The sequence below is a fragment of the Phyllostomus discolor genome, chromosome 9, assembly GCF_004126475.2.
Source record: "Phyllostomus discolor isolate MPI-MPIP mPhyDis1 chromosome 9, mPhyDis1.pri.v3, whole genome shotgun sequence".
Lineage (NCBI taxonomy): Eukaryota > Metazoa > Chordata > Mammalia > Chiroptera > Phyllostomidae > Phyllostomus > Phyllostomus discolor.
The window spans coordinates 81,911,449-81,936,975 of record NC_040911.2 but is presented as its reverse complement, the minus strand read 5'-3'; the positions used below and the strand labels follow the sequence as shown (position 1 = coordinate 81,936,975).

At 48.2% G+C, this 25,527-nt stretch overlaps 1 protein-coding gene across 6 annotated transcripts in view; it reads left to right on the top strand.

The window, feature by feature from the left end:
- EBF4 (EBF family member 4) overlaps window positions 1-25,527 on the top strand; it is a 57,024-nt gene that overhangs the window by 967 nt on the left and 30,530 nt on the right. For all 6 annotated transcript variants that reach the window (XR_004899355.1, XR_004899354.1, XM_028524686.2 and 3 more), the window contains exons 3-7: window positions 10,161-10,317; window positions 10,537-10,600; window positions 10,776-10,831; window positions 12,411-12,484; window positions 13,576-13,644. Coding sequence is in view for 4 of the 6 variants with exons in the window: in XM_028524686.2 (XP_028380487.2) it covers window positions 10,161-10,317; window positions 10,537-10,600; window positions 10,776-10,831; window positions 12,411-12,484; window positions 13,576-13,644 (420 nt within the window). In the remaining 2 variants the exon portion in view is untranslated. The remainder of the gene's footprint in view (window positions 1-10,160; window positions 10,318-10,536; window positions 10,601-10,775; window positions 10,832-12,410; window positions 12,485-13,575; window positions 13,645-25,527) is intronic.

Below are 25,527 nucleotides of genomic sequence, written 5' to 3'. Positions count from 1 at the left end.
GAGTTGGACGGCGGCTGGAGGGAGTCCTAACTCTGGACAGACCCAGCAAGCTCTCCCGCCCACCCTGCCCCGAGCGTCTGTGCTTCTTCCTGAGGCTGTGGGGCGGGCCGGGCGGGGCGGGGCTTCTGCCTCCACTCTCGGCTGTCCCGGCTCTGACTTCTGGCGGTCGCTGGCGGGCCCAGATATCCACGGCTCTAGCGGAAGAGGTATGCCCCATAGCCACCAGCCGTTAAGGAATGGCCAACCCCTCCTTCCTGGGCAGTTCTAGTACCTCTCCTGGAGAGGTCCAATTCCGTGGCTCTCTACCAGGAAAGATATGAAACCCAGCCCCTTTCTGCTTTCCCACGCCCCTCCGAGTTGGAGGATGGGTGTGCAGGACTGGTGGAGCGGTAGGGGCCTGATGAGTAGGGAAAGATGAGGTGGGCAGTCAGTTTGGCTAGAGTGATTGGGACTGGGGATGAGGCAGAGCCACTCAGGTCCCGCTTCGGGTCGAGGTGTTTTTCTAGTGGGTCCTACGGGAGGCGGCGTGTCCCTGGGAACCCAGCACCCACGCCCACCTCCTCTGACTCCTTTGCAGGAGCCTGTGCAGGGAGGGGGGAGGGGGGATGGACTCCTGGATCTGGAAAGGAAGTTTAAAGATGTATTGACCTGCCCCCTACAACACTTTGGTCCCCAGGTTTTGGTATCCCTAGTTGTGAGCATGGAGGGGGTGCTGCCTTTGCAGACAGCTGGGGCATGTGAAAGCTGGCCTCCCCAGAGTTCTGAGCTGCTGCTTGTCCAGCAGCATGAAGGGCTTCTGATGCGAGGTCCCCAGTCTTGTCCGGGCAGACTAGGCCAGGCACACAGGCCACACGGTCACATCCCCAGTCCTGTCTGGGAGACGCCACTCATAGCCCTGCCCCAACCTCACCCCTTAGCAGATGCACACTTGTTTCATGTTGCAGCTAAACCAGTGACTCTGCCCTCTGGTCCTTCCACGGCTGCCAGTGGGGAGTGTGGGGGCTGTCTCTGGGGCTCATTTCTTCAGAAAGGGAAAGGTCTTGCCTATGATTAATTCATTCGTGGTATAACTATATTCCAGAAAATTGGGAAATGGGGAACAAATCCCCACCTCTCTAATACAACCACTGTCAACCCGTTAGTGTGCTTCCTTCCCATCTTTGTTCTCATTACCCCTTTTTTTTCCTGTGAAATGCATGCAATTCTGTATCCTGCCTGTTTTTCTGTTGGTTCTTCTTTTTTTTTAATTTAACTTGACATGGTCACTTTCTTAATGTGACCCCATCTTTTTCTCCGCCACTGGCTATGTGATGAGAACTCCTTATGAGTGGATAGGGAGTTCCAGTGGGGGCCTCTGGGGCTTAAGGTTCCTATCCCCCCCCACACCCTCCCCTGTGCCACAGCCCCAGGCGGCAGGTCGGATGAGGGGAAGGAGGCAGTGCCCTTGCAGCCTGTGTGGGTGCAGGAGTATGGGGATGAGGCTCTTCCCCGGATCAGGCCACCAGCAGTGCTGTCTGCACATAGGGGTCTTGACTGGTGTTTGGGGGTCAACTCTGAGTCCCCAGGACCACACTGCTGAGACTCGAAAGGCTTCTCCAATTTGAAAAGGGGCATTTTTTCAGGCCTGGGCTGCTTATCTTCAATTCCAGAGACTCGTTTTAAGACACAGCTTAGGAGGCCCCTTCCTCCACCCCTGAGGGACACTGGGCCACCTCCTTCCAGTCAGGAGCAAGCTAATCCTCTCTCCTCCTTCTTCCTGAGGTAGCCCAGCCTCTCTGCTGTTTGTATCTCAGTGCCAGATGGCCCTGTGCTCAGGTCTTCCCCTCCTAAAACAGCAATGACAAAACTTTCTTTGCCATCCCCAGCCTCCCTGTTCCACTTCTGCCTGGTCCCTCTCTGTCTCCCCTCTGCGGAACTTGCCGAGGAGCACTCCCCCTAGGCTGCTTGGGATCTGGCAGTTGTCTTTGATGCTCTCCTTTACCCCATGGCCGCCTGGTTGTCAAGGCTTCTGGGAGTTCCCTCTGTGTTGTACTCCTAATCTCAGTGCCCACAGCCGACTTTTAACGATGATGCAGCCGGGCCCTCCACCACTTGCCTCCCCGGCTGAAGGTTAACCCACCCAGGTTTCCCACTACCCACGCCAGCCTCTCAGCACTCCCCCAAACCAGCTGCTGCACACCGGGGACCAAAGCGGCATTTCCAAAGAACTTGTCTCCAGTCCTGTCCCTCTTCAGTTACACATGTCTGTGACCCCTACTTACTTCCAGATGTGCCGCATTCGAGGCCCAACACAGACCAACCCTAGATTTCCTCACAGCCTCCCTGTGATTCCTGTCACCCAGCAATGTCTGTTGAAATAGTTCCCCTGCCCCCAGCACCCACGGGCCTACCAAACAGTCTTACCCAGTATCTTCTCTATCCGTGAGCTCTGCTCAACCCGAGGAGAATGGTTCTTAGTGCTGCTGCCTGAGGCTGCTTGCCACAGGCCAGAACCAGCTGTGCCCTGCTTCTCCCAAGCTTCCTTGGCCTGCCAGCCTGTTCCTTCCCTTAGAGCAAGGCTGGTGGCTTGTTCCTCCTTGTGTCCGCAGTGCAAGTACAAGCTCGAGCGGTTAGGGGTGGGGATGGGGGTGGGCAATGAGCATCTGCTGAAGGAAGCAGGAGTAGCTGTTGAGAGGTTACTGATCTCTTTCTGTTGGGCTCTCCTCTCCCTGCTCGTGGTCTCCAGGACCAACCCAACCCCAGGAGCCAGGTCCTGGAGCAGCTGCTGCTCTCCAGCTTTATAAAGCCAAGCTTTTACAGAGCTGGAGGTGGAGAAGACCCAGAGCCTAAGAACAGTGAGGGAGGCTCTGCCAACAGGAAGGAGGTTCTCAGCAAAAGAGGGATAGGAGAAAAAGAGGGGCTGCATACCCTCACCCTGGAGGCTGCTGCTGAGGGCTGGCAGGGTCTTCCAAGTGGGGAACACTGCACAGGACCCTGGCTGTTGCCACAACTGTCCCTACTCTGAGCCAAAAGGACTTTATCTCCAAGACCCATGTCCCAGCGCAAGCCCCCCCTTCCCCAGGCTCCCCTTTAGATGAGCATCCTCTTGTCAGAGTGCTCAGCACAGAAGCAGCTGTCCCCTCATCCTGATGTGATGCCCAGCCTGGGGAGACCCCTGGAGGACCCAGGCCAGCCCTCCGCCTTGAGCTGGTTCTACCGCACTTGCAAGGCCCTGAGAGGGAAGCCAGCTGGGGCTGCCTTTCCTGTAAGCAGCTGCAGGCCAGCCTCCCTGCTAGGAAATGCTTTTGTTTGCTTTAATAATTAATAACCGCTCCTCAGCCTGGGACCTGGCAGACAGGCCTGTGGGTGGGTGGCGAAGGAGTGGGCAGAGAGAAGCAGGGTGGGCAGTCTTTCCCCCTCTTGCTTAGGGACCTCGGTGGCTGAGACAATTTCCCCGGGGCAGGTGACCAGAGAGAGCCACTGCTGGGGCAGTGGGAGCAGGGGGTATGAAGCAGCCTCCAAAGCCTCCTCTCCTTCCTGTAGGCCCCCCAGGACAGAGGTTCTGAACAGCTGCCTCTAGCCGCCAGGGCCTCCTTGCTGCGTGGTTGAGGTGGGTGTGCCCGAGCGAGCTGCTGCGTTTATCCTCCCCTGTCTGTGGCACAGCCAGGCTCTGGGCATGTCAGGCTGGGCTGGGCTGGGCTGGGCCAATAGACCTTGGCTGGGGCCAGGAATGCCAGGCCCAGTTTGATGGTTACCAGCAGCCTCAGGGGCCCCGGGGGATGCCTGCAGGGAGGGTGAGGGAGGGTGGAGGCTGGTGGGAAGCTTGGAGGAAGTGAGGATGCTGAGGAAAGGAAGGGGGGCACTTAGGGAACCATGCCAGGATAGGGAAAGGAAGAGCAGGATTTAGCAGAGACTTTAGGGAAATCTGAGACGAGGGATGCAATGCAAGAGATATATACTTTTTGTTCCTTCCACCTCGGGGCAGGGGGAGGGGAGGTCAAAAAGGAGCCTCTCCACATTGCTGATGACCTCAGGGCTTGTCCCGTTTCACCTGAGTCCCAGACTCCAGGGCAGATAGGACCCAAGCCAAGGCACTGTTCAGAACCTCATGCTGTTAGGGCAAGTAAGAGGGAGGGTTTGGGGTGGAATGGGGAGAGGAAGAGGCCTGAGGGTGCCCCTAGGGGGGAGCCAAAGCTTTAGCCACTTGTCCTTTGTGGTTTGAGATGCTTGTTTTAAATTGCTAGTGTTTATAATAACCATGTAGTCAAGGATGCAAGGAACCACAAGTGGTGTTCTGCATACAGAGCAGAGTCCATGAGGGAGGTGTCTTCTGTATGACATAGTCAAGGCCAAGTCCAGCAGCTTCTGCAAGAAGGACCCTGGGGCATCCTGCTCAGCCTCAGAAAGGAGTGCCTCCAGGGACCGCTGGGTGGCCTTAGCAATAGCAACCTGACCACTTGACAGCCCCCAGCATGTCCCCATGTGCACCCCTCTGTACTCTGGAGCACAGCTCACCTGAATGGCTCAGGCTGTGAAGGTCAGGTTGACCTTGGTGTCAACTTGAACTTGGACTCACAGCACAGTACTCGGGAAGCCCATGTACACACCATAGTACCAGGCTGGTATCCTTTTGTTAAAAAGTTGTTGTGTGAACCAAAGCTTTTCTGTCACAGTCGCCTTTAACTTTCGGGCTATTTCAGAGCTGAAGATGGGAAGGAAGTGAGTGAGCCATGGTGGAAATATGAAAATGAGCACCTTCTTCTCCCACATCCTAGCTCCTTGGTGCAGGAGCAAATGGCCCACCGCCTCAGCACACTCCGGAGCTGATAGGAAAGTGTTTGGAACATTTTGATGAAAACAATCTTTTTAAGAAAGCGAGATGTGTAATTCGTTTTGGAGTCTTATAAAAAGTGGTTAATGTGGCTGTTTTCATCACTCAGGTGCATTTATCTGAAAAAGGTGCTTATGTGGCAGGCTTTGTGCACTAACGATACTAAGTGAATGAGCTGTTCCTGAATTATAGGCCCCAGCAGCACATGTACTAGGTGAGGCGGTTCTGTGCCTGTTCGCCAGGCTGCACGCAGGCCCCTGGGCTGCAGCTTTGCTGGCTTCCGTCACACTGCTGGCAGTTGGTACCCCACCCATTCTCCCTCAGAACCTTGTAAAGGGTCTGCTTCTCCTGCCAGTATCTGCTCCCCGAGACTGAGGCTCCCAGAATCTGCTCTGCCCACTTGTGCATCAGGCCAGAAGTTACCTGAGAAGCAACCCAGAAGCCCTCTGGAGCTGGAGGATAAAACCCCAGCTCCCTCCTCCCGCCTTCTGGCACAGCAATTCCAAAGCATGCTTTCTTGCTTTCTCGACTGTTTCCAGAGCTCCCGGGGGGATTGCGCTGCCATTGCCCACAGTGGCAACTTTTCAATAATGTGCCCTTTATAAACTGCTTTTCCGCTTCTCTCTCACTCCCCGTCCACATCAGTTACTTCCCAGACTCGTCTCCCACCACAGATCTGGTATTTTGAGGGTGCTGCATCTGAGGAAACCCAAATAAAGTGCTTGCCTCTCCAGACCTCAGGGGCTCTCCTCCTGCCTCCTTTCAGATAGAGGATTCACAGCAATAAACATCCTTGCAGTTTCTCCCAGAGCTCCAAACTTGGGCAACCCCACTTTGGAGACCACAGAACCAGAGACATTGGCCTTCCTCCGCATCTGTCCATCTGTAAGCTGGCGTGAGAGCGGGCCTCGGTTCCGGCTCCCACCTGTGTCCCACACAGCTGCACCCAGGCCACGCCCAGCAGGGCTGTCGGACCTCTCTGCCTGCCCTGTGTCTTCTGAGTTGCGGGAGCGTGTCTCTATGTTTCTTTCTGCTCTTTAATCATGGTTTGTTTTCTTATTACAAGAGCACCAGCTATTCCCAAAGGGGAGAAAAGCAAAAGTCCCTCCTCCTCCGTCAGCCCTCTCCCTTTGGAGCTTACAGTTCCATTTAGGGATGATGGTGGGTCACCTACTGCACCCTGGGGGTCGAGGTGCCTCGGGCAACCAGGAGAAGAGAGGCACAGTCCCAGCCAGCCTCAGGTGCTCTCACTGATGTGATGATCCTTGTGTCAGTCTCTGCCTCTGGTTCACAGGAATACTAGGATGTCTTTAAAGCAAAACCTTTTCTATCTCACTTTGATCTTCTCCCAGGGCTGGTGGGGTGCAAACAGGGTAAACTAGAAACATTCACAGACCAGGAGCAGCCCTGGGTGTGCCCAGCAGGCGGCTAGCCCATTCTGCTGTATTCTCCTGGTCTTCAGGGCTGGGGCTGTGGTGGGTACTGTTGCTCAGGACAGTGATCCTCTCTCGGAGCTGTGCACTAGTCACCTCTGTCTCGTTGCTTTGTGTGGTGGGAGGGAGCCTAGGAGGATGACTGTGCCTCAGACCCACTAAAGAAGGTGGGGAAGAGAGGGTGGTGCTGTGCTATCTCAGGCAAAGTGGAACTGAGCCCGACCCCACCGTGGGGTGGGGCACTGTTCTCCCCAGCGGGCAGCACCAGTGTCCCCAGGCCAAGGTACCTGACCTCTCCTGAGGAATCCCCTCCAGTGGCAAGGGTGGGCCCTGTGAAGGGAACTTGGCTGAGGCTTAGGCCAGACTTCCCAGGTCTGGTTCTCAGGAGCCAGCAGGCAGCTAGGACCCAGGGCTGACGGATATTTGCCAGGAGAGATGGATGGGAGAGGAAGCTCAGGCCGGCATCACTGATTTACTCTTGGCCTGGGAAGTACAAAGGGGCCTGTGTAGAAAGGGTGTGTTAAGTGGTCTCAGAGATTGTGTTACTTACTGCTCAGCATCCACCCTCCCCTCTTAAGACCTTTTTTCCCTCTGTGTCCTCACTCCCTGCTGTCTGAAAGCTTCCCCGTGCCTTTCCTGGGCTACGTGACAGCAGAAAGAGCAGAGGGATCTGGGACGGTTCCACAAGCCCGCCCCCTTCTGGCCCTCTCTCACTCCAGCTGGTCCTGGAACCTCTCCCTGGGAGCTTTTCTCCCCTTAGGTGGTCCTGGGGACAGGAGGGAGGAGTCAGTGTGGCTGTCTCATTAGCATATTCATTAACAGTAATCAGGGCCCTGCTGTGATCAAAGCCCTCTTTGGGCTTCCCTGACTCTTGGTAATGCGAAGTTGGAGGGTCAAGGGCTGGACTTGAAAGGACTGTAGCCTGAGGGAGAAGTGGGGAGGGGCAGGAGGGAGGAGGAAGGACAAAGGGAAAAAGATGTCCCTAGGGAAAAGGACAAGTGTAGTAAAAACCTTTGCCTGTGAAGAGTTTTCCTTAGTGCCCGTCCTCCTCATCTCGATAGAGACAAACAAGACTCATTACTTCTTTTTCTTTAATTTTGTTTTAGAAATTTTATTTATTTTTAGAGAGATGGGAAGGCAAAAGAGAGGGAGAGAAACATTAATGTGTGTTGCCTCTTGTGTGCCCCCTCACTGGAGACCTGGCCTGTAAACCTAAACTGGGAATCGAACCAGCAACCCTGAGGCCAGCATTGAGTCCACTGAGCCACACCAGCCAAGGCTGGCCCCATCACTTCTGTCTCTGAAACCATTTCACATGGACCACTGAGACTCCCAAGCAGACTTTCAAAAGGAGGAACAATTTTCATTTGGTTATTTATGTATTTACTGTACCCTATGAGTAAAAATATAACAAGCTTCTCAAGCCCATGACATCCCAGATAGTGTGGCTTCACCTGAAGTTGAATAAGTTGACTTTAAATTATATGAAGAAAAATCCTTTTTTTTTTAAAGATTTTATTTATTTATTTTCACAGAGAGGGGAAGGGAAAGAGAGAGGGAAACATCAGCTGGTTGCCTCTTGCACGCCCCCTACTGGGGACCTGGCCCGCAACCCAGGCATGTGCCCTGACTGGGAATCAAACAGGTGACCTTTTAGTTCACAGGCTGGTGCTCAAGCCACTGAACCACACCATCCAGGGCGAAAAAAAATCTTAAGTGGTGATGGATATGGCAGCCATTGTCACGGTGACATGTCCATGGTGGGACTCTGTCTAAATGGCTCTCAAGGCAGTCCCACCATCCCCTCCTCCTTGCACCTCTGCAGCAGCCTCTCACTTTTCCACCATGCTCACCCCCCACCCCCATCCCCCACCACCCCACCTTCCTGCCACCTGCAGCACCTTCTAAGCCCTGCCTGGCTTCAGAATTTTCTGCTGGCCTCGAGTCGTGTTTCCTAAACCACATCCCTCAACAAAAATGCTCCATCATCAGGCAAGAGTGGTGTGTTAGTTGTCTACTGCCACATAAAAAAACACTATGCCCAAACTGAGCAGCATAAGACAACAATCATTTATTATCTCACACAGTTTCAGAGAGTCAGACATCAGGGAGCAGTACAGGTGAGTGGTTCTAGCTCAGGAATTCTTATGAGGCTATGGTCAAGTCTGGAAGCCAGGCCTACAGTCATCTGAAGGCTCGACTGGGGCTGGTGGATCTCCTCCCAGGTATCACTCAAGTTAGTGCCGGCTGTGCACCTCAGGCCTCGGTTCATCTCCATTGGACCTTCCATGGAGCTGCTGGGATGTCCTCACAACGTGGCAGCCAGCTTCCCCCCGAGTGACTGACCCAAGAGACAGAACAAGGCAGAAGCCACAGTGTCTTTCAGGACCTAACGTTGGAAACCATATGCTATCACTTGTGCTGTATTCTGCCAGCCACACAGACCTGTCCTGATACAGTATGTGAGGCGACCGACTGCACGGCATGAATCCCAGGAGGGGGGACCCTGGGGGACCGTCCTGGAGGCTGGCTACCGCATACCGGAGGTACCAGCCTGAGCCAGGCCAAGTGGGGTCCATTCCTGGAGGGTGTCCCAGGCTCCCTCAGCCCCGCTGCCATACATAAAGACTGCTGTGAAGCCACATTTTCCAGGGTTGTGGCCACAGCACCGTTCTGTAGAGGAAGGATCTGGAGCTATGGGTTATCTAGGGAATACGCTGTGGAAGACCTTGACCCAGAAAAGGAAGTCAGAAGTCTGTTTTTTTGTGACCCTGCATGGTCTAACACTTCTAGTACAGCCTTTCCTCTCATCGCTTCACTTTTTGACATCTGCAATCCTATGACACTAACCCTTCTACCTACCGCCATTTCTTGGGCCGTTTGTTCTGTTCTTTTGTCTGGTGTACCTGTTGAACTCCTATTCATCCCTCAAGGGCCAGGTAAAAAGCCACCATCTCCATGAAGTCTTTTCCCTTATCTTTCACAGAAGAATTCATTTCTTCTTCCTTTGCTTCTATAGCTTTTGATATAGTCACTTCTTTTGGAGGGCACCTACCCCTTTGTCTGGGGTTAAAGCTGTCTGTCTCCCCTCCCCATCCAGGCTTTTAACTCCAGCCCCACTCGGTGCCATGTGTTCAACGCGTAGTGCATCATGGGAGTTCAGGAAGTATTTGGTGAAAAGGGTCTCGGCCCTTCTCCTCCTGCTGCTCTTGCCCTGGCTGTGCTTTTGGGAATAGTTTTTTGTGAATGAGGAGAAAGCTGTTGGCAAGGCCAGACCGAAAGAGCCTGCTACCCAAGGGAGCCAGGCCCTGTCCTCCCCAAAGCACGGAGGCAGGCCCTCCACACCTGGAGAGGGTGTCCCCTGCCTTCTCCGTAGGCCAGGATCCAGGCCCAGCAGGCTAATGGCCCTGAATCCAATAGATGTCTCTGAGAGTCTGCTGGATGTCATCATCTCCCAGACAGTGCTGCAGGCTTGGGTACACAGCCATGGACCCGGTACAGCGGGGTATTTGTACCTGGGGTATCAGAACCTCCTAACTGCCCCTTGATGCCCTAAGGGCAGGCACAGGTGTCTTTGCTCAGTACAATGGGCTGTCCAGTTGCCCGTGCACTTGGTTTTGGAGATCAGCCTTTCAGAATCTGGGGCCCAGGGGAAATCCTGGGAGAGAGCCTGGCAGGCGTACCTCCATGCCACCACCTGTTCCCAAGGGAGCCGGCTCGGGTGACCTCGGGGCAGAGGGGCCTCTGGAACTGAGATGACTTTGCCAAGCATGGGACGGGCTCACCTAAGTTATTCCTTGCCCAAATTCTTGCCGTGTCAGAGCCAGACCCTGGCCAGCCAGGCTACTGGGCCAGGGAGAGGGATCTTTCTCTCCAAGAGCACTTCCAGCGGCCTCCCAGCTCCTTTCCTCCCACAGTGGCGTGGGCCTGGCACGAGCACATTTCGAGAAGCAGCCTCCCTCCAACCTCAGGAAATCCAACTTCTTCCACTTCGTGCTGGCCATGTATGACCGGCAGGGGCAGCCCGTGGAGGTGGAGCGCACGGCCTTCATCAACTTCGTGGAGAAGGACCTAGTGAGAGGCTCGTGGGCTCGGCTGGGACAGAGCATGGGACAGCGGGGGCGGGAGGGCTTCAGGGACCCCCCTCTCACAGGGGCAGATGAGTAGATAGATGGCGGAGGAGAGGAGAAGAGGGGGTGAATGATTGGAAGGGAGGGAAAAAGGGTGGGCTCAGAGAGGAGGGCTGGGGGAGGGAGGACCCCTGGGAGCATCCTCCCCATCTTGGCCCTGTAGGAACCTGGGGCAGAAAAGACGAACAACGGGATCCATTACCGCCTCCGGCTGGTGTATAACAATGGTGAGTGAAGCCCACCGCACACTGGGTACCAGAGCCCCATGCGACACGTGATACCCTGTTGTCAGGGCTGAGGAGGCTCCTGCCTCCCGGTGGGGAGAGCAAGGAGCATGCTCCAGTCATCAGCGGCCACAGATGCTCCTCGTGCAGCAAGCCCTCTCCGCCTTTCCACCCTTAGGACTTCGGACGGAGCAGGACCTCTATGTGCGCCTCATTGACTCCATGTCCAAGCAGGTGAGCCAGCGCGGGTGCTCTGGCCTTCTCAGACCCCGACTCCTGTGGTGCAAGTGAGCATCGCTGTCCTCACCTCCCCGAGCTGCCTGGTCCGGCTCCCTCAGTGCTTACCCAGCCTGTGCGGCCCTCGCCCTCTAGTCTAGAAAAAGGCAATATTTGTACAAAGACCTCTTCCTCGGTCATGTTCCCTAGGAGCCCAGCTAAGGCACAGGGATTCAGGTGCACAAGGTTTGTTGGGGAAGCAGACAGGGTGTGTAGCAGAAGGGGTAGGGGAGCTGGACAGGGTGGGGGATGCTCAGCAAGGATGGGGTCTTGGCTGGAGCCCAACCTCAGCCTGATCCCCAGGAAGCCGTAGAGAAGTCACACCAGAGTTGTCCACCTTGTGGCAAAGAGGCCAGGATTTGGTACCCTGTATGAGTCAGTCATTGGCTGGGGAGCACTCCCCAGGGGAACGTGTAACCTTCCAGACATTTTCAGGTGAAGCAGCACCTATCTGCTGGGAGCCATTCTCAGGAGAAAGCACTTAGCAGCCAACACGAACTGCAACTGGGGGTGGGTGCACCAGTTCAGGGAAGGGAATGAGGTGGGGCCCCAGAGCTTTTGCAGACCCTCAGCCCCCTGCTGACGTGAAAGGTCACAGGAAGAAGGCTCAGGAGCCCATGTCCTCAGGAGCTGGGGAGGACTGATACCTGAATGAGCCCTGATGGGCTGCTCTTGCTGTGGCAGGACTTGGAATTCTGGAGAGAAATTGTGTGCATTGGCAAAGAGGGAGCGGAGCTCAAATGGGCCCATCAGCGGCCCTGAATGCAAGGTGGACACTTGGGCTTTCCCACACAGGCAGGGTCTTCCAATAGCTTCCACCTAATCCCAGGGCAGAGGAAGAAATGGTTTCTTTCTAGAAACCCTGTGGTCTGTGGTCGCGGTGGCGAGGGAGGCAGGCCAGGCAGACAGTGGCAAAGTGAGACTGCTGGGGGATGGTGCGGAAGGGTCTGGGGAGTCGGGAGAGAGAAAGACCCAGGAGTCCTGCTCACTGAAGGACGGCCAGAGGCTCAGGGGTTATGAAGTGGGAAGCTAGATTAGCAATTCAGGAAGCTACTCCTTGCTTCAGGGCAGAATGTGGAAGCTGGGGGTGGGGGGGTGCAGTGAGGAGGCTGATCCTGTAGTCCAAGGGAGAGACTGGTTAACCAGCTGGGATAGCCTAGAGGACAAGGTTTGTGAGCAGAAGCAGAGGCCCACTAGGGCCATGGGAAGAGGGGAAATAGGAGTGTCTACTCCCATCCCAGCCTGACCTTGGTCCTTAGTCTGGGGTCCTCCCTGGTTCCAAGCAGAGCTGGACCTGGAAAGAGCTGCCTGTGGACACACAGCATCAATAGACTTCATGCCACCATTGCTCACCCTAGTGGCCATCCTGGATTGGGGAGGAGCCAGGCTCCCAGCTCATGCTTTGGACTCCTAGGCCCCCCAGAGTGACTTGGAGGGTGTGATCTTTCCAAGGGGCAGGGCCATTTCCCTCTCCCTGCTGTGCTTTGACAAGAGGAACCTACTTCCGCTTGAGCTGTGTCCTTCCTACCTCCCCCAGGCCATCATCTATGAGGGTCAGGACAAGAACCCTGAAATGTGCCGAGTGCTACTCACCCATGAGATCATGTGCAGGTGAGAAGGGCCGGGTCACTCACACCTTGACCCTTGCCAAATGTTGCCAAGGACCCCCGCCTAGCCCTGCCCCCTGCCGCTGCCACCCCCACCCCTGCCGCTCCCTGGGGAGGCCTGGTGGGAGGAGGCGGTGAGGGAAGAGGGAGGCCCCTGGGCGCAGTGCTGGCTGAGGAGAGGGTCCTTGAGGCCCCATTAGCCTGGCCTGTTTATGTGGCTTCTCCAAGTGTTTTTGTAAGAGAGGCCTCCTGCCCCTGCTGGGAAGCTTAACTAATGAAGCTCTGGGGAGGGCTCTCTGCAGACGTGGGGGCAGGGCGCGGGCCTCCTGGATTCGCTCCAGAGCAGGAGGGAGGAAACTTTGCTGCCTCCTATGTAACCCTCGGGGCACTTCCCTTGTCCAGGGGTGGGGTGTGGAACACAGCTCTCGGATCCCCTGCCGCATGACCACAGGGCCTGGCATTTCTGGGCGAGGTCTCCCCAGGAGATGCCAGTCAGACAGCGTCCTAGGAGGCAGTTCCTCATACAAAGAAGAGAGCCCAGTGTTCCAAAATCTGGTTGGGGTGGGGGCTACCCCTGGGAAGAGCAGGGACAAGGAGGGAGCACGAGGGGGCTTCTGGGCTACTGGGCACTCGTGTGGTATTTCTTGTCTGGATGCTGGTTACACAGTGGGTTCACTTTGTGATAATTCATGAGCTGCATGCTTACAATCTGAGCTCGTCTCTAAATGGATAAAAAGCGTACACACAGAGAGAGTGAGTAGCCCCATAGGTGGCCGGCAGCCTGCCCTTTCCTGGATCCTCGAGGAGCAGCGTGCCTTGGGGACAAGGGTTTCCCGGCCAACCTCATTCCCAGGGCCCGGCTCTCCAGGTCCCTGTGACAGGACCCTCACTCCCTCCCCCCACCCCACCCAGGCCCCTCTGGCCCAAGGATACCAAACCCGGAAACTGGACATCAGCAGCCTCACCCCACAGACCATACACACACACACACACACACACACACACTCTCTCTCTCTCTCTCTCTCTCTCTCTCTCTCTCTCTCTATAAGCTCCCTCACTGCTTTTCTCCTTCTCTCCCTCTCATCTCTCCATCAGCCGGTGCTGTGACCGGAAGAGCTGTGGTAACCGGAATGAGACGCCCTCAGACCCCGTCATTATTGACAGGTACAGGCTGGGGGAGGGGGCCTGGGAGCTGCAAGGCCTGGACAGGCTGGGCTCAGTCACAGAGCACAGTGGTGGCTCCAGGGAGGGACAGAGCTGCCCGCCCCCACCTCCATCCCCATGTTGGTGGCTCTCAGCAGAGGAAAACTGTCAGACACTGGGGAGCCACCAGCCATGGCCCCTTGAGTGAAGCCTTGGCAAACGTTCTGGGGCTGGGCTTAGGAGCTGTGTTCCCTGGCGAGCCTGGGAAGGGCAGGGGGTGGGGGACGAGGTAGGCAGTGAACTTGCCCCAGAGAGAAAAGCTGGGACAATGGAGGGACTGGAGTGGGCTGGGCAGGGAAAGCTGGATTCTAGTCCAGGTGCCGCCTCTGTACTCTTTGACTTGACTTTTCTGAATGTCCATTCCCTTCGTTGGAAAACTGGAGAAATACTTCACAGGTCACGGCGATGCAGATAAACATTTACTTTCCCACTATGACTTTTAAAAATGATTTTACTTTTCTAATAGGAAGTACATATATAAGGTACAAAATTGAAAAGGTCTGAGAGCAAATAACGAAAAGTAAGCCTGCCCTCACTGCTATGTATAGCATAGCATGCACACTCCTTTGTACTTTACCTTTTTTTTTGAAAAAGTATAATATATATATATATATATATGTATATACACACATATGCATGCAGGGTGCAGTACACTAAACACAAAGTTTACTCTTGTGTTATTTATTAATTACTGTATTATTTTCCATACAAACAACTATAAACCTACTTTTACCACACTTTTTATATCCTAGAGGTCATTCCATATTGGAACATAAACCCCACTTTGCTCTTCTTTTAATAAATAAAACATTCAAACTTAAAAGGGTTTACAGCAAATCTCCTACCTCTGCCTGACCCATCCATTTGCCCTCCGAAATTAGCAAACTTCCTGAAATAGTCTGTGCATATACAAGAAAATGCAGATATACATTGTTTTTGCACCTTTCCCTTTACTTATATAAAAAGGTGGCATTTACGTGTATTTTCAGCACCTTTCTGAAAGGTGGGTACACACGTAATATATATATCTGGGAGCTTCTATCAGGACACGAGATGTCTCCTTATTTTTTTTTTTGCCACTGTAAACGTTCCATTGTATGGATAAACTGTAACTTCTTTAAATGGTCTCTATTGCCGAACAGTTTAGCCGTTTTCATTCTTTTCCAGGGATAGGATGTACTGCAGTGAATGACTTTGTCCACGTGCCATTTTGCACAAGTGTGAGTTTTATGAACGGCACTGCAGTACTGGAAGTGGAATTGCTGAGTCACAGATATGTGCATTTGTCATTTTGATAGTCATTGCCAGTTTACCAACAATGTGCAGAGTGCCTGTTCCCCATGCTCTGGCCAGTTTTGTATGTTGTTTATTCATTCAACAAATAATTTTTTAACATTGACTCTGTGCCAGGGTCTCTTCCATGGATTAAGCAGTGACCAAAACAGACAAAAAGCTTTGTGTTTATGGACTTATGATCCAGTAGGGGAAATAGACGTAAACCGAGTGGATTAGATGTATAGCACGTTAGGTGGTGATAATAGTTGAGGAGGAAAAAAAAGCCATCAGGAGAGGTTCAGAGAGTGCCCAGGAAGGGGTGTTGCAATTTTTAGATTATGTAAGGAAGTCCTCACTCCGAAGATGATATTCGAGCCGAGACCCAAAGGAAGTGAGGGAGTGAACCATGTATGAATCTGGGGACAAATATTCTTGGCAGGAGTGTCCCTGGTGTGTTTAAGGAACAGCAAGACGCCACAGGTGACTGGAAGAGGTGATGTCAGAGAGTTAACGATGGGGCAGGACGAAGGCGAGATCATGCAAGGCCTGGTGGGCTGCGTGTGCACCGTGCTTGCAGGCTGTTGTAAGGACTTTGGCTTTTATTCTGAATGACATGGAAGGCATTGGGGGATTTTGAGATGAATGGTATGACTTGATTTGTATTTCAGCAAGATTACTCTAGCTTCTGCTTTGAAGGTGACCTGTAACAGGCCAGGGTGGAAGCAGGGAGATGAGTTAGGAGCCATCACAGGGGAGAGATGATGGAGAGCAAGAGCAGGGACGTTCTAACAAGAAGTGGTTAGATGTGGGATAGATTCCACAGGCAGAGCTGGTAAGATTTGTTATGGACGAGAGACAAAATGAGAGAGAAAAGTCAAAGATGTCTCCCAAGGTGTCTGATGCGTGCAACTTAGAAAGAACCTCTCTTTACTGAGAAGGAGGAGGTTTGTGGGGAGCAGGTTTGGGAGGAGGGAGATCAGGAGTTCATTTTTGGACGTTATGTTTAAGATGGGAATGGTGAAAAGCAGCTAACAAACAGGGGTGTGGCTCTCAGGGGACAGGTCCACGCTGCAGAGAGAAATTCGAGTGAATGAAATCATCGAGGGAATGAGTACTGATAGAGAGCAGAACAGGTTTGAGACCCTAATCCTGGGGTGTCCGGTGTTTGGAGATCGTAGAGACATGGAACCAGCAAAGAAGAATGAGAAGGGGCAGCCAGTGAAGTCAGAGGCCTATCAGGGGAGTGGTGTGTCCTGGCAGCCTAGGTGAGAAAATATTCCAAAAAGGAAGCAGGGGTCAACAGCATCGCATGCTGCTGTGGCTATGATAAGAAACCTAAGAAGTGACCATAGGGTTTAGCAACATGGGGGACATTGGTGCCCTCAATGGGAGCTATATCAGTGGAGTGGAGAAGCAGAAGTCTGACACAGGAAGGATTAAGAAAAAATAGGAGAAGGGAGATTAGAGAAAAGGGCTGGAGGAATTCTTTTGAGTTTTGCTCTACAGGGATCATAGAAATGGGGTGGTGGCTGAAATATAATGTAAGGCAAAAAAAAAAAAATGCTCTGGCTGGTGTGGTTCAGTGGATTGAGCACCTGGTCTGTGAACCAAAAAGTTGCTTGTTCAATCCCCAGTCAGGTGACATGCCTGGGGTCCCCAGTTGGGGGCATGTGAGAGGCAACTGATCAATGTTTCTCTCCCTCTCTTTCCCCTTCCTTCCCCTTTCTCTAAAAGTAAATAAATAAAACCTTTAAAAATATATAGTTTGTTCATATGCTGTTGAGAAAAACTCAGTAGGAAAGGGAAAAATGATGCAAGAAATGGAAGAGAGAATTGCCAGAGCCATGATATTTAGTTGGCAAAGGGCATAGGACCCTGCACACAGGACTGGTTTTAGCTGGAAGCACAGTTATCCCCAGAAACAGCAGAGAAGACAGAAAACCTAGGTGCAGAAACGGGGAAATGAGTATACCCAGTACGGGAGCCTGTAGACTTCTCCTTTGATTGCTTTGTTTTCTCAGTGAGGCAGGAAGCAAGGTCAACAGTCGAGGGTGAGGATGGAAAGGGAGACATTAGGGCATGAAATAGTTGTCCAGGGAAGTGATGGACCGTGGAAATGTGTGATTGCCAAGCAGCACTAAGGACCCACCTGAGGTCTGTGGTCATAATTTAAAGTGAGAACTTTTTCCAGCCATACAAAGCTGCACAAATGCAGGTACAGAGCAGGTGAGTGGCGGTGTATAACCAGTTAGGGCTTTGCCAGGTGAGTACAATGAAAGATGAGAGGGCAAGAAAGTGAACGTGTATGCAAGGGATGTTTGCAAAAATGGAAGAAGGATTTTCAGCTAGGTAAGGAGGGGAGTGTGGGAGAGTGAAGAGAAGGCAGGCTGAATGGAACATGGGTTCTGATGGAGCCAAGGAATTATTGGAGTTGAGGTACTAGAGAGGGTGAGAGGGTGGGCCGCCTGTAGGTGGGGTTATTTGGGGATTGCATTTATTGTTGATGCATGGCCTAGGGAGGCTGGAGACAAGGACATCGCAGGAGAGATGCAGGAATGGAGAGGAGAATGTGTTGGAAGAATTATATGTCTATATTGACATGAAATCACCAAGACTTATGACAGGACCAATGTATAGAGCTCCAGGAATAAAATCTTCAAGAAATAAAGGCAAGTGATCTCAGGGTTGAGACATGACTGCAACAAGCGGTGGTTACCGTATTTTTTTTTTCATCTTTCTCCGTCTTGTGAGTCTACTGTGATATTTCAGTGGATTCTGTTTCTCCTACTCTGAGGCTGAGCACACTTTCGTGTATCTAAAGTCTATTTCTATTTCCTTTTCTGTGAACTGTCAGTTCATATCCTTTATTTTCCTATGAAGGACTGGCTTCTGTTACTGATTTGTAGAAATATATGTTAAGGAAATTAGCCCTTTGTCACGAATGGCACATATTTTTTCTCTAGTTCATTGTCGTCTTTTAACTTTTTTATGGTGAAATTTACCTAATTCCTTAATCTTTTAAGTCCTTTGGATTTTTATCATATTTGGAAAGGCCTTTTATCCTGCCACAATAATTTCAAAAAATTTATCCTGTGATTTCTCCTAGTACTTTTATGGTTGCATTGTTTACATTTAAATATTTGACCCATTTGAACAAAAATTCAGTTATTATGTCCCAGATGATACATAAGGAAGAAAAATATAACAAAATAAAAATTAGGAAGCATAGTAATGAATATGCGCTTGTGAACCTACCAACAAGCTTAACCTCAGAACATTGAAACCACCGTGGTGCCACCAGCAACTCCCTTCCCTTCTCATCCCGCTGCCTGCCGCCTCGTAATGGTAATGAGTGCAGGTTCGTGTTTATCAGGACCTTGCGCCTTAAAAAAACAAGTTATCACAAGTTAATATTGTATAATATTAAACAACATGTTGTTAGTTGTGCTTGCGTTTAAGTGTAAAACTGATGTTATTTTTATATATAGTAATCTTCTAAAAATGTTATTTTTAAATTCAGCATTATATTTCTAAGATTTTTCTCTTTCCATATTTAGCTGTAGTTTGTTGTATTTCATTTTTTTGTAGTGTGTTGGAGTTTTTATATCTATTTTATTGATTACACTATTACAATTGTCCCATTTCTTTCTCCCCTTGATCCCCCTCCGCCCTGTACCCCCCCCTTCCCTCCAGCAATCCCCCACCACCTTAGTTCCTGTCCATGGGTCACACATATAAGTTCTTTGGTTTCCCCATTTCCCATACCATTCTTAACCTCCCCCTGTCTGTTTTGCACCTACCAATTAATGCTTCTTAATCCCTGTAATTTTTCACCTATTCACTCCCTGCCCCCTCCCCACTGCTAACCCTCCACGCAATCTCCATTTCTGTGATTCTGTTCCTGTTCTAGTTGTTTGCTTAGTTTGTTTTTGGTTTTTGTGTGTTTTTTTGTAGGTTCAGTTGTTGATAGTTGTGAGTTTGTTGTCATTTTACTGTTCACAGTTTTGATATTCTTTTTCTTAGATAAGTCCCTTTAACATTTCATATAATAAGGGCTTGATGATGATGAACTCCTTCAACTTGACCTTATCTGGGAAGCACTTTATCTGCCCTTCCTTTCTAAATGATACCTTTGCTGGATAGAGCAATCTTGGATGTAGACCTTTGCCTTTCATGACTTAGAATACTTCTTTCTAGCCCCTTCTTGCCTGCAAGGTCTCTTTTGAGAAATCAGCTGACAGTCTTATGGGCACTCCTTTGTAGGGAACTGTCTCCTTTTCTCTTGCTGCCTTTAAGATTCTCTCCTTATCTTTAATCTAGGTAATGTAGTTATGATGTGCTTTGGTGTGTGCTTCCTTAGGTCCAACTTCCTTGGGACTCTCTGAGCTTGTGGGACTTCCTGGAAGTCTATTTCCTTGGCCAGATTGGGGAAGTTCTCCATTATTTTATCAAAGAAGTTTTCAATTTCTTGCTCTTCCTCTTCTTCTGGCACCCCTATGATTCAAATGCTGGAACATTTAAAGTTGTCCCAGAGGTTCTTAAGCCTATCCACATTGTTTTGAATTCTTGTTTCTTCATTCTATTCTGGTTGAATGATTATTTCTTCCTTCTGTTTCAAATTGTTTGAGTCCTGGTTTCCTTCCCTTCACTGTTGGTTCCCTGTATTTTTTTCTTCATTTCACTTTGCATAGCCTTCACTTCTTCTTTATTTTGCCACCATACTCAATTATTTCTATGAGCATCCTGATTACCAGTGTTTTGAACTGTGCACCTGATAGGTTAGCTATCTCCTTGTCACTTAGTTCTTTTTCTGGAGTTTTGATGTGTTCTTTCATGTGGGCCATATTTGTTTGTCTCAGTGTACCTGTTACATTGCAAGGGGGGAGCCTTAGGTATTTGCCAGGGAGGGGCAACCCACTTTGCTGCATTATGGTGTTGTATGTGAGGGAGGGGTCGGAGAGAGAACAACACTGCTTGCTCACTTGTTTTGTTCTCACCCCGCTTACAATCACTTCCCCCGATACCCACAATCAACTTGGGCCGTTCTGGTGCTGATTCCCAGGTGGGTGGATTTGTGTACATTCTAGGACCACATGGGTTCCTTCAATGGACTCTCCTGTGAGACTGGGAGTTTCTCCGCTGCTGTAACCCCCCCAGGTTTTACAGCCAGAGGTTTTAAGGTTTTACTTCCCCCCACGCTGGAATCCTGGGCTGTGTGGTCTGTCTCACTTCCCAGTTGTTCTTCCCAGTTTATCCACATGCGTATGTGGGAGCGTCCCATCTGCCATCCGCCTCCTCACCTACCAGCTCTGCCAGCCACCGTCTTGTTGTGAGTCCTCTCCAGCCCTGCTGCCCGTCTCTGCCCCTCCCACCAGTCTGGATGAATGTTTCTTCTTTAACTCCTTGGTTGTAGGACTTCCGTACAGTTTGATTTTCTGGCAGTTCTGGTTGTTTTTTTGTTTTTAAATTGGTTGTTGCCCTTCTTTTCGTTGTTGTATTTCATTTTTACTATGATAAGCAAAGCTGCTCTGCACATTGTTACTTATCTTTCCTAATTGAGTAGGGACAAGAGTTTGCTTAGGATTTAAACCTGGCACTGGGATGCGATGTCTTTTATTGGTTTTTCTTGCCTGACTGTACTAGCTAGACCTTCCAGTCCTAGCTAGACCTTCTGTCTTGTTCCTGGTTTTAGGTGGGAAATACTCAGTCTGTCACCATGGTGTATATATGTGTAGGTAGGTAGGTAGGTAGCTATATGTTTTTCATAGATGCCTTTTATCAGGGTAAGTTCCCTACTGTTTTTGGTTACTGAGAGGTTTTATCAGGAATGGATGTTAAATTTTTCAAATGCTTTTTCTGCATATTTTGAGATGACCTTTTTTAATTTCAGTTTACTATGATCAATTACATCAATAGGTTTTCCAATGTTAAAGCAACCCTATATTTCCCAAATAAACCTCACTTGGTCATTGTGGATTACCTTTTTAATATACTGTTGGATTTGACTTACTTTTGAGTGTTTTTTTATTTTTTACTTCATTTTTTTAAGGCACAGATTATTTATTTATTTATTTATTTTTAGAGAGAGGAAATGGGAGGGAGAAAGAGAGGGAGAGAAACATCAGTGTGTGGTCGCCTCTCACGCACCCCCCTACTGGAGATCTGGCCCACAGCCCAGGCATGTGTCCTGATTGGGAATCAAACTGGCAACCCTTTGGTTCACAGACAGGCATTCAATCCACTGAGCCACACCAACCAGGGCTACTTTTTTTAGCCTTGTGTTACTTAGTTTCCAAAATTTGGGCGAGTCTCCTAAACTCTTGACATTATTCAATTTCTAACTTAATTCTTTTATTGTCAGAGAACGTATACTTTGCACATCTTGAATTCTTTTGAATTCATTGAGACTTGTTTTATGGCCCCAAATATGGCCTACCTGGTAAATGTTTTGTGTGCTCTTGAGAAGAATGTGTATTGCATTGTTATTGGGTGAAGTGCTCTATAAGTATCAAACAGGTCAAGTTAATTGATAGTGTTGTTTGAGTCAAGTGTACCTGGCTGATCTTCTGCCTGTTTATTCTGTTACTAAGAGAAGGGTATTCAGATCATCAATAATTATTGTGTATTTGTCTAATTCTCCTTGATGTCCTATCTGTTATGCTTTTGTAATTTGAAACACTGTTATTAGGTGCATAAATGCTTAGGATTATTATGTCCTCTTGTTTAACTCAACCTCTTTGTCATGAATCCATGAAATCTATTTTGATAATAATGTAGCCACTCCATCTTTCTTTTGACTGGTATTAGCATGATGAATCTTTCTCCATCCTTTTACTTTTAACCCATTTATGTCTTTACATTAAAAGTTAATTTCTTGAAGGCAGCATATAGTTTGGTCTCTCTTTTTTTAAAATTTTATTTTAATTGTTCAAGTACAGTTTTCTGCCCTTTACCCCCATCTAGTTTGGTCTCTTTTAAAAAGTCAATCCTGATAATCTCCACCTTTTAATTGGAATATGTAAGTCACTTACAGTTAATGTGGTTACTAATATGGTTGGGTTTGAGTTCATCATTTGGACTTGCTTTCCATTCTCCTGTCTCTTTTTTGTTCTCCTTTTTTTCCATTCTTTTATATTTGGGGATTTTTATTATTCTATTTTATCTCCTTTATTATCTTATTGTGTATTGTATATGTAGCAAAACTTTATTTTTTAACTCTAGTGATTGCTTTAGGACTTATAGTACACATCTTTAACTTATTGTAGTCTATCATACCACTTCATGTATAGTATGCTATTGTGTCATGAATTTTATTTTTACATATGTTCTAAAACCCCAAATATATTGTTGTTATTTTTCTTTAAACAGCTCAGTATTTTTAAAGAGATTTAAATAATATGAAAAAAATCTTATATTCAGGGTCCAGCAGAAGTAACATCTGCTTGAGTGTGGTTGGTAGGGTAATAATATGGGTGTAATATTTTTTGAATTTGAACATTTCACCTAAAATGTCATATGGTATGGGTGAGTGTGATATTGTTATGTTACAGAATTACATGCTTATGATTTTGTAATAAAAGATTTTGTAATAAAAAGGAGCATTATTTGTGTCAGACCCTGTATTTACCCATGTAGTTACCATTTCTATTGTTCTTTATTCCTTTCTATACACTGGAATATCCAGCTGTTACCATTTTTGTTATGCCAGAAATGCATTCTTTAATATGTCTTGTATTTTTGAAAGATAGACTCATTGGGTATAGAATTTTAGATTGACAGTTGTTTTAAAATGTTGCTCCGTAGTCTAATCTCTTACATTTTCTATGAGAACTTTGATAGCATCATTACCTTTGTAACCTGTTTTTTATCTTTGATTGCTTTTAAGATTTCTCCTTTTAGTCGCCGGTTTGATTCTTGGGCTAGAGCACAGGCCAGGGTTGCAGGCCAGGTCCCAGTAGGGGGCGCATGAGAGGCAACCACATGTTGATGTTTCTCTCCCTATCTTTCTCCCTCCCTTCTCCTCTCTAAAACTAAATAAATAAAACCTTAAGAAAATTTCCCCTTTTAGTATTCATTTGTAGCAACTGGCTTTTGATGTGCCTTGGTATAATTTTCCTCATGTTTCTTGTGTTTGGAGTTCATTGATCTTGAATCTATTAGTTTATATTTTTCATTACATTTGGAAAGTTTTTGACCATTATTTCTTTAAATATTTTTTCTGCCACTCCTCATTTAGGGACTCCTACTACCTATATATTAAACTGGTTAAGATTGTCCTGTAGCTCACTGATAATTCTTTCCTTCCTTTATTTATTTATTTTTATCTTTTCTCTGTGTTTCATCTTTGGATAGTTTCTGCTGCTGTGCCTTCCATTTTTTTCTTATCTTTTTTCTGCAATATCTCATCTGCTGTTAATCCAATCCAATGTATCTTTTATCTCAAACATTGTAGTTTTTTTCTACAAACTTGATTTGTATTTTTTTATATTTTTGTTGTCTCTACTTAAAAATTTTTTAAATATTTTATTTATTTATTTTTTGAGAGAGGAAGGGAGGGAGAAAGAGAGGGAGAGAAACATCAATGTGTGGTTGCCTCTTGAATGCCCCCTACTGGGAACCTAGCCTGCAACCCAGACAAGTGCCGTAACTGGAAATTGAACCAGCAACCCTTTGGTTTGCAGGTTAGTGCTCAATCCACTGAGCCACACCAGCCAGGACAGTACTTAAATTTTTTAACATACTGAATACAGGTATAACAAATAACTCTTCTAATGCCATCTTTTGCTAATTCTAACATCTGTGTCTATTCTGTGTCGGTTTCAAGTGATTATTCTTTTCACTACGGGCCATACTGTTTTTGCATCTTGGCATGCGTGGTAATCTGTGAGTGGATGCCAGGCATTGTGAAATTTACCCATTTTGGATAATGGATAGTTTTGTGCTCCTAAAATCTCCTTGAGCTCTGTTCTGGGATGCGGTTAAATTACTTGGAAACAGATTTTCTCGAGTCTTGCTTGTATGATTTATTAGATGGGCCCACAGCAGTGATCTATCTGGGACTAATTATTCCTCACTGCTAATGTAAGACTTTCTTGAGTACACTACCCTGTGGATTATTCATTTTCTTCAGTCTAACTGGTAGAAACAGGCACTGTTCCTATTGCTATGTGAGCACCAGGACTGCTCCCTTTATTCCTTCAGGGTGATTTTCCCCCTGCCCTTACGTAGCTTCTTCACATGCATGCACTGATCAGTGCTCTACTAAATACTCAAGGGTGGCCCCCCACAAATATCTGGGGTTCTGTTTCCATGCACCTTTTTCCTCCTGTTTCTGTGTACCTTTTTCCTCTGTGCTATGAAGTCTCACTAGCTTGGTCCCCCCCTTGTTCTCATTCCATCTTGTCAGCTCTGAAAGTCTGCGGGCTCTGCCTCAGTTCCCCCTACCAGTGCTGTAGCCTAGCAAAACTCAAAGCATCACGCTGGGACCTTTGTAAGGTTCACCTTGTTTACTCACCATCTCTCAGGGCACACTGTCCTTTGTTGTCTGGTATTTGTTGCCTTGAAAAATGTTGTTGTGTGTATTTTGTCTGGTTTATTTTGTTTTCAGGCCATAGGTAAATGTGGTCTCTGTCACTCCATGTTGGCTTAAGCAGAAGTAAAAGTGTATTTCTTAATTTCCAAACAGGTGGTATTTTCCTAGTTATCTTTTGTTATTAATTCCTAACCTAACTATGTAATTGAGTCCACTGTTTTTTATATGTCCACTACATTAGGACTGTTAGTTGTATTGTTCATATCTATGTACACTATAGCCTGCTTGACCTATTAAAACTTAAGAGATTAATTTTGAGCTTATCTTTGTGGGCTCCACCAATTTCTGATACATATATATTACAGACTTTATTAAGTATGGAAAAGTTTGAAATCTTGTAGCTTCCTTCTGAGTTAATCCTTTTATCAGAATTTATTGATCCTTTATTTCTAATATTTCTACTTTAAAGTCTATCTTATAGATATTATTTAGAGGCCCTCTCAACTTACTTTTGGTTATAGTTGCCTCATTTCTTCTTGTCTTATTATTTCCAACCATTATGTGTCCTTTTTTTTTTTTTCAGGTATTTGCCTTTAAAGAGATATACTGAATTTCTGTTTTAAAAAATCTAGTCTTGCCCTGGCTGGCGTAGCTCAGTGGATTGAGCGTGGGCTGCAAACCAAAGCATCGTAGGTTCGATTCCCAGTCAGGGCACATGCCTGGGTTGCAGGCCACAGCCCTCAGCAATCCCACATTGATGTTTCTCTCTCTCTCTCTTTCTCCCTCCCTTCCCTCTCTAAAAATAAATAAATAAAATCTTTTTAAAAATCTAGTCTTTTTCTTACCTGTCTAGTTTAATCAATTTACTTTATTGAGATTATTGATTTATTTCAACTATTTTCTATCATTGTTATGCTACTTGCTCCAGTTCTTCTATGTTTCTTCGTTTTCTTTTCATGCTATTTAAAATTGTTTGACTATTTTGTTTGATGTAGTGTATGTGTTTATTTTATTTTTCCCTTTACTGGTTTGGTAAT